We start from the raw sequence: 17,408 nt of genomic DNA on the forward strand, positions 1-17,408 counted from the left end.
CTATCAGAATTTCTGTCCATCAAAAAAAATAAAAAATAGAGCACCATTTTTTAAATAAATTAAATTGCCTAATCCTTTTGAAAACCTATTTCAAATAACATATCTTGGCTTCTTTCTTTTTGATTTAATAATTGCATTTCCTCGCAAGCTCAGTTCACATTTTAATAAACACAATTATTTCCTGGTTTACTATATAAGTTCAAAACATACTGTAGCTCTGATAAAGGATATCAACTGTACTTAAGATTAATTGTCCTTAGCCTTACATGACATACTTATATTATGTAGGAAACAGAAATTCCTTATCTTTCTAATGATTTGTTTTAAGGAAGTCTCTCTGTACCTATACTTGACAATCGATTCTTTATAATGTTTTCTCTATGTGACTTATTGTGTTCACATTGAAATGCTTAACCCTTTAGCAGACATGTTAAGATCTTGTATTTCATCTATCTGCTATAATTAATTATCAAAAGACAATAAATAATTATGCTGAAATATTATCCCAATGTCTGGTAAATTAGTTGAATTATAACTACCTACAGACAATACTACATTTCAGGTGGAGAATACAGGCAACGACTGTTAACTTCTTAGCTCAGTGAAAGGTGAATGTTATCATACCATACTAAAGTGGTTAGGTACTATCTTACCCCTCTTATTAACAAAATCTAGATGAGGCTCATGTAAGGTGCCCTGTCAAAGGACAATGGCTTCTAAGCCACTGAGAAATAAAGGGATCCTGGCTTTTAGAATTATGTCCAAAAGGTATAAGTTGCTAGGATTACAAGAAATCAGTGAAGCATTGAAATAAGAGAGCTCAATATAACGGGGCATGGTGATCGAAGTTAGCGCCGCACAAAAAGAACTGAAGAAACCACTCAGTGAATACAATAGTCCCTTAAAGATGATACATATCTTTCAAGTTTATTGGAGAACTGCAGTATCCTGTGAATATATAAGTTAACTACTATCCAGTATTGATTGTCCAGTTACTTTAGTGTGGGTGCTCTAGTCCCCTTTGGTTTCCAAATGACACAAAAGCAAAACTACAAGGAAAAGGAGAGTGCACTCAAATGCAGATAAATCCATGATAGGTTGGTATCATTGATTCTCTACCCTGTCAGTTATTTAAAATAAGTAGCAGACAGTTATTTGAAAAGGGTTTATCTTCTGAGATTTTTGAAGGGGTCTGTGGTTATGGTTTTTACAATATAACAGTATTGAAGTGATTATCCACAAATAGAGAAAGTAAATGAAACAAAGAAGAGGACAATGTGAGGACAGAAAACAGTTAAAATAAGATGTATATAAAAAAAATTCTCTCTGAAGAAGATGATTTTGGAGATTTTATTGGTGAGCCTGGTGCTTTTTTTTTTTCTTGCATAGTCAGTGAAAAATATAATGGAGAAAAGTAACAACAGTGGAGAGATTAAAATGAAATATTCCATTAGGTGAATAAAATATTTTAGCCAGAGAACAAAACCTTGTTAATGTGATAGGAGAAGAGACAGAAAAGAATGCTAGTTTGTCAGTAAATTCAGAATTACCTACAAGAGTAATTAAAAAACGTTGTAGAGTCTTTAAAACTGTATAAATTGTTATTGATCTTGGGGAAATGTAATTGTTTTGTGTAATGTAGCATCCTTCCAATTCCTTCTAGTGATTAGTTAGCAGCACTGGATATTAGGGATCTTTGCAGATGGTTTTTAAATTGTTGATTATTAGACATGTGATTTTTTTTTTTTTTAAATGTTCGGTTCAGCCGTATTTTGTCCATGCAGGCATTGGGTTCGGACGAATGTTAGATTCAGATTTGTTATTGTTATTTCCAATGAAAATGGCAAATATAGACAGTTAATTTTAACAAAAAATTTACATTATAGGATTTGAACAATTAAAAGAACCTATCTGTCAAAGTTAACCCCCTCACTAATGACAATTTTAGGGAAAAACATGCTAACATTTTTGCTATCTCTTTGTTTTGGTCTATTATAGCTGTTGAAAACTGTTGCAGCAAACAATATGTTAATCTATTTTAAAAGGTTTACACTTGGCTGATTTGTTATTCTTTTGCAAAACAACAGAAGTGTTTGTAGATACAAGTTGTTTAGTCCCCCTTTAAGCTGTGTTCCAAGTTATAGGCAAGTTATAGGCAAGAAAAAGGATGTATTTCCTGGCTACATGACTGCCCTCCTTCTTTCTCATGATTTAAGTGTGAATTCAGTTGTTTTTTTTTTGTTTTTGTTTTTTGGGGGGGGGGGTGGTTAATATTAGAACACATCAGGTTGATCCAAATTGTTTAGAAAAATTATAAAATCCCCATAGACGTTAACAGTGTTTTTCTGTTGAATATCAGAAGATTGTAATCAACTCCAGTATTTTTATATTTTGTTTGGTCATTGTTTATGCATTGTTATAAATATCTTGAAGTTATAAGTTTAAAACACAATCAGCTAGATTACGAGTTTTGAGTGCTATAGGGAAATTAACAAACGCAACAAGTTTTAAAAAAAAACAGGCTTGTGCATGCAATATGGTTGCGTTGCGCTCCATACCGCACCAAAAACAAGCGCTGATTTGACGGATGGATTTGTCAGAAAAAAAACTAACAAAGGATGTCTTCAGGATGGACCCACTCCACGCCGCGTTGCTGGGTTCAAGATTGAAGAGGCCGCCTATATGAAGACTTCTCGATGTCTGGATGAGGATTTCTCCGCCGGGATGAAGATCGTTCAAGCGGGACTTCAAAAACTGTAAGTGGATCATCTTGGAGTTAGTGTTAGGTTTTTTTAAGGGTTTTTTGGATGGGTTTTATTTTTAGTTTAGGGTTTGGGCTTTTAAGGGCAATGCCCATCCAAATGCCCTTTTCAGGGCAATGGGTAGCTTAGGCTTTTTTAGATTTAGGTTTTTTATTTTGGGGGGATGGATGGGTGGTGTGTTTTACTGTTGGGGGTCTTTTATTTACAGGTAAAAGAGATGATATCTTTGGGGCACTGCCCCACAAAAAGCCCTTTTAAGGGCTATTGGTAGTTTATTGTAGGCTAGGGTTTTTTTATTTCTGGTGTTCTTTTTTATTTTGATAGGGCTGTTAGATTAGGTGTAATTCTTTTTTTATTTTTGATACTTTTGTTTGTTATTTTCCGTAATTTCGTGTTTATTTGTTTTTGTAATTAGATACTTTGTAATTTTTAGAGTAGTGTTAGGATTTTTTTAATGTGTAGTTTAGTTTATTTAATTGGTAGTTAGTTTAATTTTAGTTTAATAATTATATTAGTTTAAACTTGTTTTTTTTTTTATTTGACAGGTAAGTTTTAATTTAATTTAAACTAGGGAAATTGTAATTTTAATGTAACATTAGAGGGGGGTTAGGTTTAGGGGTTACTAGTTTAAATTAGTTTATTGCGATGTGGGGGGCTGATATCTTTGGGGCACTGCCCCACAAAAAGCCCTTTTAAGGGCTATTGGTAGTTTATTGTAGGCTAGGGTTTTTTTTTATTTTGGGTTTTCTTTTTTAGTTTGATAGGGCTATTAAAATAGGTGTAATTTTTTTTTTTTTTTTTATACTTTTGTTTGTTATTTTCCGTAATTTAGTGTTTATTTCTTCTTGTAATTAGATACTTTGTAATTTTTAGAGTAGTGTAAGGATTTTTTTAATGTGTAGTTTAGTTTATTTAATTGGAAGTTAGTTAAATTTTAGTTTAATAATTATATTAGTTTAATTGTTAGTTTAAACTTGTTTTTTTATTTGACAGGTAAGTTTTAATTTAATTTAAGTTAGGGAAATTGTAATTTTAATGTAACATTAGAGGGGGGTTAGGTTTAGGGGTTACTAGTTTAAATTAGTTTATTGCGATGTGGGGGGCTGATATCTTTGGGGCACTGCCCCACAAAAAGCCCTTTTAAGGGCTATTGGTAGTTTATTGTAGGCTAGGATTTTTTTTTATTTTGGGTGTTCTTTTTTATTTTGATAGTGTTATTAGATTAGGTGTAATTCTTTTTTTTTTTTTTTTTTTTGATACTTTCGCTTGTTATTTTCCGTAATTTAGTGTTTATTTCTTCATGTAATTAGATAGTTTGTAATTTTTAGAGTAGTGTTAGGATTTTTTTAATGTGTAGTTTAGTTTGTTTAATTGGTAGTTAGTTTAATTTTAGTTTAATAATTATATTAGTTTAATTGTTAGTTTAAACTTGTTTTTTTATTTGACAGGTAAGTTTTAATTTAATTTAAGTTAGAGAAATTGTAATTTTAATATAACATTAGAGGGGCATTAGGTTTAGGGGTTACTAGTTTAAATTACTTTATTGCGATGTGGGGGGCTTCCGGTTTAGGGGTTAATAGTTTAATTTATTATATTTCGCTGTGGGGGGCTTTTGGTTTAGGGGTTAATAGGTTTATTATAGTGGCAGCAGTGTAGGTCTTAATAACTTTAATATAGAGGGGGCGATGTGGGCAGATGGCAGATTAGGGGTTAATAACTTTAGTATAGTGGTGACGATGTCGGTGAGAGGTGAAATAGGGGTTAATAAAAATGTTTAGTGGCAGCGATATCGGGAGCGGCAGATTAGGGTTTAATAAGTTTAATATAGTGTTTGCAATGCGGGAGGGCATCGGTTTAGGAGTTAATAGGTAGTTTATGGGTGTTTAGTGTACTTTGTAGCAGTTTATTTGTAAGTTTTATGTTATAGATTTGTAGAGTAAAACTCATAACTACTGACTGTTACCGATCTTGCCGTTTTAAGGCTGTAACTCCGTTTTTTTTAGCCAGAATGTAAAACTCGTAATACCAGCGCTATGGGAATCCCATGAAAAAACTTAATTTTTAAGAGTGCAGTACAGACTAAAAGACTTGCAGTACACCTATACCGACAAGACTCGTAATGGTTGCGTTGCTGTTTTAACGCTGAAAATACCATATTTTCAGAGTTAAAAGACGAACGCACAAACTTGTAATCTAGCTGAAAGATATTTGTTTTTGAGAAAATGTAGATGTTTGCTATTAAGATTTGAATGAATTACACAATAACCCTGACACAAGTTTGTGTGAATTGCTAGGTATTCAGCAGAGAGTTTATATTTGCTATTATTAGTCATTATGAATAGTTGTTACAGTGACTATGGATTTGAATTAAAAAAATGAGAAAAATATTGATGTAGATTTATGGTAAGTAATTTGTAAGGAATTTTGTGGTTAGTAAGGACTACACCTAATACTAAAATTTAAGTAACACCATCTGCATTAACAAGCCAGTGTATCCTTCCTGGACACATTTCCAAATAATTTTAAGGTATAGTTAAAGTGATACTTAAAAATATATTTAAATAACTACATTTTTATGATTAAAGGAGCAATTAAAGTTATTGGGCTCTGTTTGTCAAAGGGCGGACAGACTAGGGTCTGCTGCCTGCATTTTTTATTACACAAGCAAATGGTTGTGCAGCGCTACCTGTCTGCTCTGATTTTTTCAACATAAAAAGTTTAGGGTGATTTAACTCTGTCTCCTTTGAGGTGGAAGAGAGGTTAGGAAGCAACAGTCTTAAGCCCATTGTTCCTTAAAGGGATAAAGAAATATGTTAAATCAAAGAAAACATAAATAAAAACAAACCCCTAGATTACCAGTTTTGCACTAAACAGGGTGCGAAAATAACACCAAAAAATTGCGTTATTGCACTCTCCATAGCTCTGCCATTGAGTACTAAAAAATCTCCTTGTGCTTTGCGTTATGGTTCGTTAAGCTCCAACCACACAAAAGTTACGTTTAAACCTAGCACCCTAACATAAACCCCTAGTCTAAGCACCCTTAATCCACTTCCCCCGACATCGCCGACACTAATAATGGTTATTAACCACTATTCTGCCGCTCCCCGACATCGTCGCCCCTTATTGCAAGTTATTAACCCCTAATCTGCCGCTCCCCGACATCGTCGACACTAATAAAAGTTATTAACCCCTAATCCGCCGCTCCCCGACATTGCTGACACTAATAAAAGTTATTAACCCCTAATCTGCCACCACCCCAACATTGCCGACACCTAAATAAACCTATTAACCCCTAAACCACCGGTCCCCCACATTGTCAACACTATAATAAAGTATTAACCCCTAAACCTCCAGCCCCCCACATCGTAACTACTATACTAAACCTATTAACCCCTAAACCACAAGCCCACCCACATCGCAAAACACTAAATTAAACTATTAACACCTAATCCTAACACCCCTTAGCTTTAAATTAAAGTTACAATATAACTATCTTTAAAAAAAATAAAAACTTACCTGTGAAATAAAAAAAACTAAGTTTAAACTATAAATTAACCTAACATATCTATTCTAATAAAATAAAAAACTACCAATTAAAAACCTAAATTAAAATTTTTAAAAAACCTTCAAAAATAAATTTAAAAAATCTAAAATTACAAAAAATAATAAACACTAAGGGCTCCATGTACGAAGCAGCTCTTGAGCCCTTGCAGGGCAGGTTCGCATCTGCAAGACTGCTTCCTTCAATGTAAGAAGCAGCGGTCATTAGACCGCTGCTTCTTACACCCTACGTCTCCTCTGAGGTGGTGAGGGAGAATCACTGAGAGCTTGCTCGCTCTCTGTGATTGACATCCCCTTCAGTCGCTTGATTGGTTTCATGAATGAAGGGGCGGGCATTACACACTCTGTGTGTATCAAAGGCGGGTGGACAGCTTCGCGAGTTGAGAAGCTGTCTGCCCGCCGCTTAGTACATGGAGCCCTAAATTATGAAAAATAAAAAACTCTAAGATTACAAAAAAATATAAACAAAATTATCAAAAATAAAAACAATTAAACCTAATCTAATAGCCCTATAAAAATAAAAAGCCCCCCAAAATAAAAACACCCCCTAACCTACAATAATCTACCAATAGACCTTAAAAGGGCATTTTGTAGGGCATTGCCCTAAGTTAAACAGCTCTTTACCCCTAAAAGTAAACCCCCCACACACAACCAACCCCCCAAAATAAAAAAACCTAACTCTAAAAAAATCCTAAAATACCCATTGTATAGGCATTGCCCTTAAAAGGGCATTCAGCTCTTTAATAAGTGCCCATCCCTAATCTAAAAAAAAACCCCACCCAAAAAAACAAAAAAAAAAAAAACTAACACTAACCCCATAAAATCTAATCACGGTTCCTGAAGTCCACATTTCATCCATGCAGCGAGAAGTCTTCATCCAGGCGACGACACCTTTATCCATCTCTGGGACATCTTCTATCTTCATCTGCGGAGCGGAGTTATCCTGGAGGGCGATGACATCCTGCGCGGAGAATCCTCTTCATATGATCACCACTGTACACTGAAATTGAATGCAAGGTACCTGTTTCAAAATGGCGTACCATGCATTCCTATTGGCTGATTTGATTCTTCAAATTCAAATCAGCCAATAGGATGAGAACTTCTTAAATCCTATTGGCTGTTCAAAACAGCCAATAGGATGAGAGCTACTGAAATCCTATTGGTTGATTTGAACAACCAATAGGATTTCAGAAGCTCTCATCCTTTTGACTGATTTGGACAGCCCACAGGATTTCAGAAGCTCTTATCCTATTGGCTGTTTTGAACAGCCAATAGGATTTAAGAAGCTCTCATCCTATTGGCTGATTTTAATTTGAATAATCAAATCATCCAATAAGTATGCAAGGTACGCCATTTTGAAATGGGTATCTTGCATTCAACTTCAGTGTACGGCAGTGATTGCATGAAGAGGGCACTCCGCGCAGGATGGTTTTAAAAAAAAAATAAAAAAAAATAGGTGTTTTTTTTTTTATTTTATTAGGGATGGGCACTTGTAAAAGAGCTGAATGCCATTTTAAAGGACAATACCCATAAAAATGCCCCATTGGGTAGCTTAGGCTTTTTTAGAGTTAGGTTTTTTATTTTGGGGGGTTGGTTGGATGGGGGGTTTACTTTTTGGGGGGACCTAGTATTTTTTTTAAGGTTAAAGAGCTATTTAACTTAGGGCAATGCCCTACAAAAGGCCCTTAAAGGGCTATTTGTAGTTAATTGTAGGCTAGGGGGTGTTTTTATTTTGGGGGGGGGGGATTTTTTATTTTTATAGGGCTATTAGATTAGGTGTAATTGTTTTATTGTTGATAATTTCATTTATTATTTTTTGCAATTAGAGTTTTATATTTTTCGTAATATTAGTGTTTATTATTTTTTGTAATGTTCGATTTTTTTTTTTAAATTTTCGTAGTGTTAGTTTTTTTTATAGTTTAAACTTAGTTCCTTTTTATTTCACAGGTAAGTTTTTATTGTTATAAAGATAGTAATATTGTAATTTTAATTTAAAGTTAGGGGGTGTCAGGTTTGGGGGTTAATAGTTTAATTTAGTGTTTTTGCGATGTGGCATGGGCCGGTGGTTTAGGGGTTAATAGGTTTAGTTTATTAGTTACAATGTGGGGGGCTGGAGGTTTAGGGGTTAATACTTTATTATAGCGTTGGCGATGTGGGGGGCCAGCGGTTTAGGGGTCAATAACTTTTATTCGTTTCAGTGATGTCGGGGAGCGGCGGATTAGGGTTAATAACTTTTATTAGTGTCAGCGATGTTGGGGAGTGGCGGATTAGGTGTTAATTGTTTTATTTAATAGTCGTGATGTGGGTGGGCGGCAGATTAGGGGTTAATATGTTTAATATAGTGTTTGCAATGCGGGAGATAGTTATATTGTAATTTTAATTTAAAGTTAGGGGGGTGTTAGGTTTAGGGGTTAATAGTTTCATTTAGTGTTTTGCAATGTGGGGTGGGCTGGCAATTTAGGGGTTAATAGGGTTAGTTTAGTAGTTACAATGTGGGGGGCTGGAGGTTTAGGGGTTAATAACTTTTATTAGTGTCAGTGATGTTGGGTAGCAGCAGATTAGGGGTTAATCTTTTTTTTTTTTAATAGTCGCAATGTGGATGGGTGGCAGATTAGGTGTTAATAGGTTTAATATAGTGTGGCGGTTTAGGGGTTAATAGGTAGTTTATGGGTGTTAGTGTACTTTGTAACATTTTACTTATGAGTTTTGTGAAAACATTTTTTTTTAGTGCGGAATGGACGTTGCGTTACAGGCTAAAATGCTTGCGGTATAGCTATACCACCGTGGCTCGTAATATGAGTTCCCGGCCATTCCACGCGCAATGGCCAATTTTTCGGTGGTATAGCTGTACTGCAAAACTCGTAATCTAGCTGAGAGTGTGTAATAAACAGCAAACAACTTATTTGTTTTCTTTCTAAATGAGCACTTAGAAATTCTCAATGCCTCAATGTCCACAGCTAGATATGGTTACCACCATTACAAAACATAAGTTTTGAGGTAATTAGATTTTTGCAGGAAACGTCCTAAACCAAACATGGACAATAAACTAATTACAGCTAGCAGAGAGGTGTAGCCCAGCAAAACTTCAAAAGACTAACTGCTAATTTGCCTTCCTGGAGTTGCCCCATTCTACTTGCAGGGCTATGACAGGAAGTAAGTGACGACTAATACATGTTGCAATGATTTCTATTAAGTATAACACACTGATTAGTGCTTTTTTATTAAAACAATGTTTAAAAAGGCTGTTTAATATCCCTTTAAATAGCTCCAATATTATCTATATGACACACATGAACAAATGTTCTGTAGCTATGAAAAACTGTCAAAATGCTATGAGTTAAGATGTGGCCTTCAAGGGCTTAGAAATTAGCATATGAGCCTACCTAGGTTTAGCTTTGAACAAAGAAAACCAAAAGTACAAAGCAAATTGATAACATTAAATTAGAAAGTTGCTTAAAATTGCATGTCCTATCCGAATCATGAATTTTAATTTTGACTAGACTGTCCCTTTAGCTATTTATTATGTTATAACCCATTAACAAGGTCTAAGGAAGATAATAATCAATACTCTACAATAAATATGATTATCCGAATATTATTTTATGATTTTAATGTTAATTGTAAAATAATGCAAACAATATTACTCAAAAAATATCATGTATTTGAAAGACCAGCAGTTATGTAAAAACTGTTTAAATTCAAATGAAACTAACAGGAATTCCATGATTATACACAACTAAGTCCCAGTACGCTAGGGACAGCCGCCAAGCCTTCAGTCACATTCCACCACCAGCAGACTGGTACTGACGGCTTGGCAGTGTCCTTGCTACAGCATTCACTACACAGGCGGTGCTCTGCTTTCCTATAGTGGATTTGTAATAGGGACAGCTCCAAAATTACAAAGTTTATTTAAAGGGACAGTATACACCAAAATGTTTCTTATTTAAAAAGATAGATAATCCCTTTATTACCCATTCCCCGTTTTTGCATAACCAACACTGTTATATTAACATGCTTTTTACCTCTGTGATTACCTTGTATATAAGCCTCTGCAGACAGCCTCCTTATCTAAGTGCTTTTGACAGACATGCAGTGTAGTCAATCAGTGAAGACTCCTAAAAAACTTCACGGGAGTGAGCACAATGTTATTTATATGACACACATGAACTAACACTGTCTAACTGTGAAAAACTTTCAAAATGCTCTGAGCTAAGAGGCGGTTTTCAACGGTTTAGAAATCAGTTTGTGCCTAGTAGCTAGGTTTAGCTTTTCAAAAATACCACCAAGGGAACAAAGCAAATTTGATAATAAAAGTAAATTGGAAAGTTGTTTAAAATTGCAATCCCTATCTGAATCATGAAAGTTTAGTTTTGACTTTACTGTCCCTTTAATTCAGTGCAGGAACATCCGTTTTTCAAAAAAAGTACTGCTATAGATTTTAAAGCACCTTTTTTAGATGAAGTGAGAAAATGTTTGAGTATCATGGCCTTTTATTTACACACAACATTTGATAATTCTGGTAAATTGAAAAAAGCTCCCTACAAATTCATTAGATAGGCATCCTTTTTACATTGACTGAGTATATTTTTCCTATGTGCATGTGTCAAATAACCAAACCCTGAAAAAGGTATTTTCTTATAGATTTTGTCCGTTTACTTTCTCAAATGTAAGAAAAACAGATGTTTTAGAGTTACTGAATACGTAAATTAGGCAATTTAAGTAACTAAAATATCCATGCAACTTATGGATTGGAAAGACAGAAAATGAAGCCAAAAACATATATAACCCAACTATAAATTCAGAGACACTGGCACATTTTGTATTTTCCATTGTTTGTCTTTACCTGTCCAGTGAAATGCAGCAGAGATGGAGAATAGATGCGGTTGTCAAAAGAACATCAAGGGACGTGCGCACCAAGCAGAACATCTCCCCATAAATCCACTTGTTCTGTACCAGCTCTATCGCTCCAAAAGGCATTACCAGTACCGACACCAGCAAATCAGCAAAAGCCAGCGACACAATAAAGTAATTGGTCTTGATTTTCCTGTAAAAATAAAAAAAAAAGTTGTGCTTTATAACGTGCAATTATTTCTAGAAGGGGAATCGAGCAAAACAAATTGGCTATCTGTCTTGTTAGACAGTGTAAGACGTGTGTAGCTTTATATGGATATAAAACATAACATCTTTTCACCTCTGTATACTAATCATCATGTATTTCTTTAGCTCTTGTTAGTTTGTAACATATGTTATTATTGTTTTTAACTATTAAGGTGCATCTTCCCCAAACTGATTTACACAGTTCTAAGAGACTAGACTAGGCTAGTTGTTAGGAAGAATCACAGGTCTTATCATATCAATGCTGAAATTACTCAATGCAGAATGGGCAGAATCATAAGTCTGCTGGGTCTATGTGTTAGTGATGACTTTTTAGCAATCTTGGTGGGTTTTGCAGAAACTTGGGCAGGATTGGGTTAGGGTTATCTATGTGTCATCTAGGGAAACCAGGATATAAATAGAGAAAAGAGGGGATGCTAGACTAACTTCACAGTAGGAATTTACCACAAATTCAAGGATAATTAAAAAGTAACACCCCTAATGTTTTTTATCCCATTTTAGGAAACTCCACAATTTATTTATAATGACATGGGGAACAAGTCTGATGCAAGATATACCTGCAATTGGTTTAATAGAAAAAGAGGTGCTTTGTACAGAAATGATACCAATTTCTTCCTATAAATATGTAAAAAAAATGTAACAAATATTTTCTGTGGTGTTCATTATATTATTTTCACTATTATATACAGAAGCATAACCTTTATGTCAGTTCACTCAAAATTATTTTAAGAATACAAGTCACAATAAAGTCAAAATTAAACTTTCATAGTTCAGACATCACATACAATTTTAAACAACATTCTAGTTTATGTCTATTATGTAAGTTGCTTCTTTATCTTGATATCCTTTGTTCAAAAGCATACCTAGGTAGGTTTATGAGCAGTAATGAACTACTGGGAGTTAGCTGATCATTGGTTGCTGCACAGATATGCTTTTTGTCATTAGCTTATAAGATGTCTTCAGCTAGCTTCCATTAGTGCATTGCCGCACCTTATACCAAGGGAACAGATTTCCCAGACCAAATTCCGGACACTTTAAACACCTTTGAAATGTTGATACAGTATTAAAAATGAGATTTTGTGTGAAAATAGTTTACCTCCAATAAAAATGAATAGAAACAACTATTGCTATGATAAAACTATTATCCTTTCTTTAAAATTAGGAAGAATGTGAGATGCTTTTTTTTAAAAAAAATCAGAGCTGTTAATTTGCTCATTTACCTCCTTCCGAGTATCCACACCAAGCTGAGTTTTCTCCTTGGTCCGTATGCTATTCATGAGGAAAACATTTAGCAAGACACATGATTATTGTTGAAATGAGAGACCATTGCAACCCATTTGTGCTGGCTCTGTTGTATAAGCTATCCACTCAAAAACCTTTTCCCCAGTTACAAACTGTGTCACATAGACATAGCTATCAAACATTTCATTTTCAACCAACTGAGCAGATGGTACAGTGTTTTGTTTAAAGGATTACTAACTTTTCTTTTTGTTATGCAAAACGGAACAAACAGAATTGCATTTATCACATTAAAGTAGTGCACCTTTTTTTTTTTATATATATAAACGAAGCTCCCTTTATCAGAAAAATAAAGTTTTATTTTATCTTTATTACATCATAAAATTGAGCCCTCAAATGTGGGCTGTCTAAGATCTAACATACTTGCCAATCGGATGGCGAGTATTTGCATAGAATTATAATACATTATCGTCATTCCAATAGGATTCTCTTAGTCTCGCATGCGCATATTGCTGTACAGAACCCGACATGACCGACAATAGAAAAAATCAAACGCATTGGTGATGTATCCGATGACATTGAGCTAACTCATGCATGCACATTGCGTCTAGGAGTCGCCATCTTCCAACTGGAGTTGGAACAACTCAGTGGGTTTGGAAAAATGTAATATTTCAAACAGCAATATATTAAAAACGCTAAATATTTATAACATAATCAACATTTAAAAAAGCTTGATTTAAAGGTATACTATTGTAATAATATGTTTCTATTTTTGACTACAGTGTCCCTTTAAGGTTACTTTAAGGTTACCCAGCTGTAGGATTTGTGGGGAGCAAATTGAGGACAACTCAGGACACCAAATCGAAAATAGTCCTGTCTTAAATTGTCCTTTGAAAAAGACAAGACTGACTTCCCAAATTCAGGACTGTCCAAAAACGTAGGGACATCTGGTCACCTTAAAGTAGTAAATTGTAACATTAAAGTAGTAAATTAGAACGTTGTTTAAAATTGCATGTTCTTTCTGAATCATGAAAAAAAAATGTTGGGTTTCATGTCCCTTTACTTTTATTAAAAATATATAGAACCACAATGTTCAGCCTAATATATTCTTTTCAGTGCCAGCACATTTTGTTCAAAGAACATTAAACATTATAATTTGAATAATATACTAAAATCTTTTTAGAGCGTATATTACAGCTTTAGTTTTGCTTGTACATTTAGAAGCCCTGACAAGTCACAAACAGCTAAGAAATTACAAAGGGGGGAAGAGCAACAAGGCTAATTTCTGTGATTTATTAATCCTAAATCAGAGTCAGGGTCAAGTCTTCATGTAGTGAAGCTGTGAGAATATGACAGTGGAGTTAGAAGCTTTAATTAACTGGAGAGCCCCTATGGAAAAGAAGGTGCTTTGTGGTTCAAAAGACAAGAACAAAAAGAAAAAAGAAATGTTAATTTCAACGTATTAATAGCATCCTCTAGGACCTATTACAGTATAAAGCACTTTATTGTTTGGATAACAGCAAAAAAAGAATAATTTATTATAATAGGGTTTTTTAACAGACAAAACTAATATTTACTGTATTTTTGAAAAAGCATAGTACGTAAAGGAATAGAAAATAACAAAAATTGTATTATTTACCATTACCCAGTTTTGCATAACCAACACTGTTATAGAAATATACTTTTTACCTCTGTGATTACCCTGTATCTAAGCTTCTGCTGACTGCCTCCTTATCTCAGATCTTTTGACAGACTTGCATTGCAGCCAATTAGTGCTGACTCTTAAATAACTGCACGTGCATGAGCACAATGAAATCTATATAAAATACATGAACTAATGCCCTCTAGCTATGAAAAACTGTCAAATGCATTCAAATTAGAAGCAGCCTTTAAGGGCTTAGAAATTAGCATATGAGCCTACCTAAGTTTAGCTTTAAACTAAGAATAACAAGACAACAAAGCAAATTTGATGATAAATGTAAATTAGAAATTGTTTAAAATGACATGCCCTATCTGAATAATGAAAGTCTAATTTGAACTTAACTATCCCTTTAACAATTTGGGTTCTTTCTTTTTATTTCTCTGATTGAGCTAGACATTTAGCATGTTACATTTAGCATGTACTTTAGTATTAATAGGCACCATTTCCTTTATTATGTAAATCAGTGGTTACCAAAAAAACTATACAGGTGCACATGCTAACAACTCTATTTTGAACCATTAGTATATTGTTTCTAGTAAACTTCCTTCAACACATTCAGAGGGACAGCACACAGCCACACACATAATATACTAAATTGAAATTCCCCATAAAAGGCTAGATTAGAAGTGGAACTCAAAAATATTACTGCTTTTGTGCTCAAGTTAAATCAATAGCAATTATATTTTTCTCGCTTGAGCAATAGTCTAGGAAGCACTCACATCTGGTTTTGAGTCAGGACTTCTCTTTCAAAATCAGTGCCTTACTTCACAAAGTCTTTTTTGGCTGAATGGGACAAATTCCCACAGACACACTACACAATCTTGAGGAAAGCCTTCACAGAAGAACTGTTATAGCCACAAAGGGATAGGGGAGGGGCAACTTCACATTTATGCCTATGGTTTTGAAATGGGATGTCCAACAAGCTCATATAGGTCTATTGGTCAGGTGTCAGCACACTTTTGGCCATATAGTGAATAGACAAATAGATATAAAACTATAAACACACACACATATACACCTTTGAACTTTTCCCAGTGCAGCACCTTGTCATATACATGTTTTAAGGATAATAACTTGCTATACAACCAATTAAGCACAAACAATTTACTTCAGGTCTCTAAAAGGGCAATATTGCCAATTGTATTTTTTATTGCATTTCAACACAACACTTAAAGGGACTGTCTAGTCAAAATTAAACTTGCACGATTCAGATAGGGAATGCAATTTTAAACAACTTTCCAATTTACTTTCATCATCAAATTTGCTTTGTTCTTTTGGTATTCTGTGTGGAAAGCTAAACCTAGGTAGGCTTATATGTTAATATCAAAGCCCTTGAAGGCTGCCCTTATCTCAGTGCATTTTGACAGTTTTTCCACAGCTAGACAGCGCTAGTCCATGTGTGCCATACAGATAACATTGTGCTCACTCCTGTGAAGTTACCTTTGAGTAAGCATTGATTGGCTAAAATGCAAGTCTGCAAAAAAAAGCACTGAAATAAGGTGTCAGTATGCAGAGGCTTAGATACAAGGTAATCACATAGGTTAAGAGTATATTAATGTAACCGTGTTGGTTATGCAAACCTGGGGAATGGGTAAATGAAGGGATTATCTATCTTTTTAAACAAAACAATTTCCGGAGTAAACTGTCCTTTAAACTCACCACTTTTAATACGAGCATTAATAACATTCCCTTAGCTCTCCATTAAAAGTATAGGATGTGCTATGGAAAACATTTGTTTGCTACACATCTAAGTAGTTTCTTCATCAAAGAATACCATAACAGAGCAATTTGATAATAGAAGCGAATTGGAATTTTTTTTTTTTTTTTTAAACTATATGCTCCCTTTTAATCTTGAAAGGAAAAATGTGGGTTTCATGTCCCTTTATAATTGTGAACTTTCTAGTTCCCATGCTGTATTGTCACATGGGGGTCCCTACTTCAGCCACACTCCTAGGCCTGGAAACAGACAAGGAGATTGTACAGGTATTTTATTTCCCTCTGACTGAATCTTTAACAAATACAAACTCTTTTCCTTTCAATTAATACTTCATCCTTAGGTTCCTTAATAAAGTCCCATGGGCTTCAGTATCATGTGTATGCTGATTACACCACTATCTACCTCTCTGTACTATACCTTTCCCCTTCCTTATTAACTTGGTCACTAACATCCTGGATTTTTTCTTTAACCTTAATCTCTCTAAAACTGATCTCCTTATTTTACCTAACTTTTTCCAAAATCTGTACCCCCAACTTTCTATAACTATCAATAATACCATCCTTACCCCAGCCCCTCATACCCTATGCCTTGGGGTCACACTTGACAGATCTTTTATTCACCCCTCCAATCCAGGCTGTAGCCATTTCTTGACATATCCACCTTAAAAACATATCCACAATTTGCCACATCCTTACACAAGACACAACTAAGATTATAATCCACTCTCTCTCTCATCATTTCCCGCCTTGACTATTGCAACTACAACCTCTCTGCTCTCCCTAGCTGCTGCCTTTACAATCTATAATGAATGCCTCTGCCAGGCTGATCTTACTTGCACATTGCTCCTCATTGGCTGCACCTTTATGCCAATCCCTACACTGACTTTCTCTAGCTTCCAGAATAGAACACAACATCCTAACATTAACATTCAAGACTCCCAATAATGCTCCCCTAATCGACCTCAGCACAGGAGATAAGGTAAGAGGCTTTTAAGATGGTATGCCCCATGGACTGAAAAACAGAAAAAAATAACTTTTATCTTAAATGTTTCTTTTTTTGTAATGTAGTGTTTAATTCCTAATATATACAATCTTATACTATACTAAAAATATTATTTTATGTCCTTTTAAAAGGATAGAAGGGTCAAACTGAAATATGCCCGGGTGCATTGAAATTTTAGCGGCATACTCACATATGCTATGAGTACCCTGTGAAGCATTAAAAACTACACCATCTCAGAGAGTCAGAGCTGGCTTGTAGGATACAAATAAAGTTTTTACTGATGCAATGCACACCACTGCCTGTGCTCTGA

The 17,408-nt window shown here is 34.5% G+C and overlaps 1 protein-coding gene across 1 annotated transcript in view; it reads right to left on the reverse strand.

Moving 5' to 3' along the window:
• The window catches only part of HTR4 (5-hydroxytryptamine receptor 4), a 508,576-nt gene that overhangs the window by 479,720 nt on the left and 11,448 nt on the right, over positions 1-17,408 (reverse strand). Inside the window, exon 3 of the mRNA XM_053719276.1 lies at positions 11,167-11,367. Coding sequence (XP_053575251.1) covers positions 11,167-11,367 — 201 coding nt within the window. The remainder of the gene's footprint in view (positions 1-11,166; positions 11,368-17,408) is intronic.

The sequence above is a fragment of the Bombina bombina genome, chromosome 6 (assembly GCF_027579735.1).
Source record: "Bombina bombina isolate aBomBom1 chromosome 6, aBomBom1.pri, whole genome shotgun sequence".
Lineage (NCBI taxonomy): Eukaryota > Metazoa > Chordata > Amphibia > Anura > Bombinatoridae > Bombina > Bombina bombina.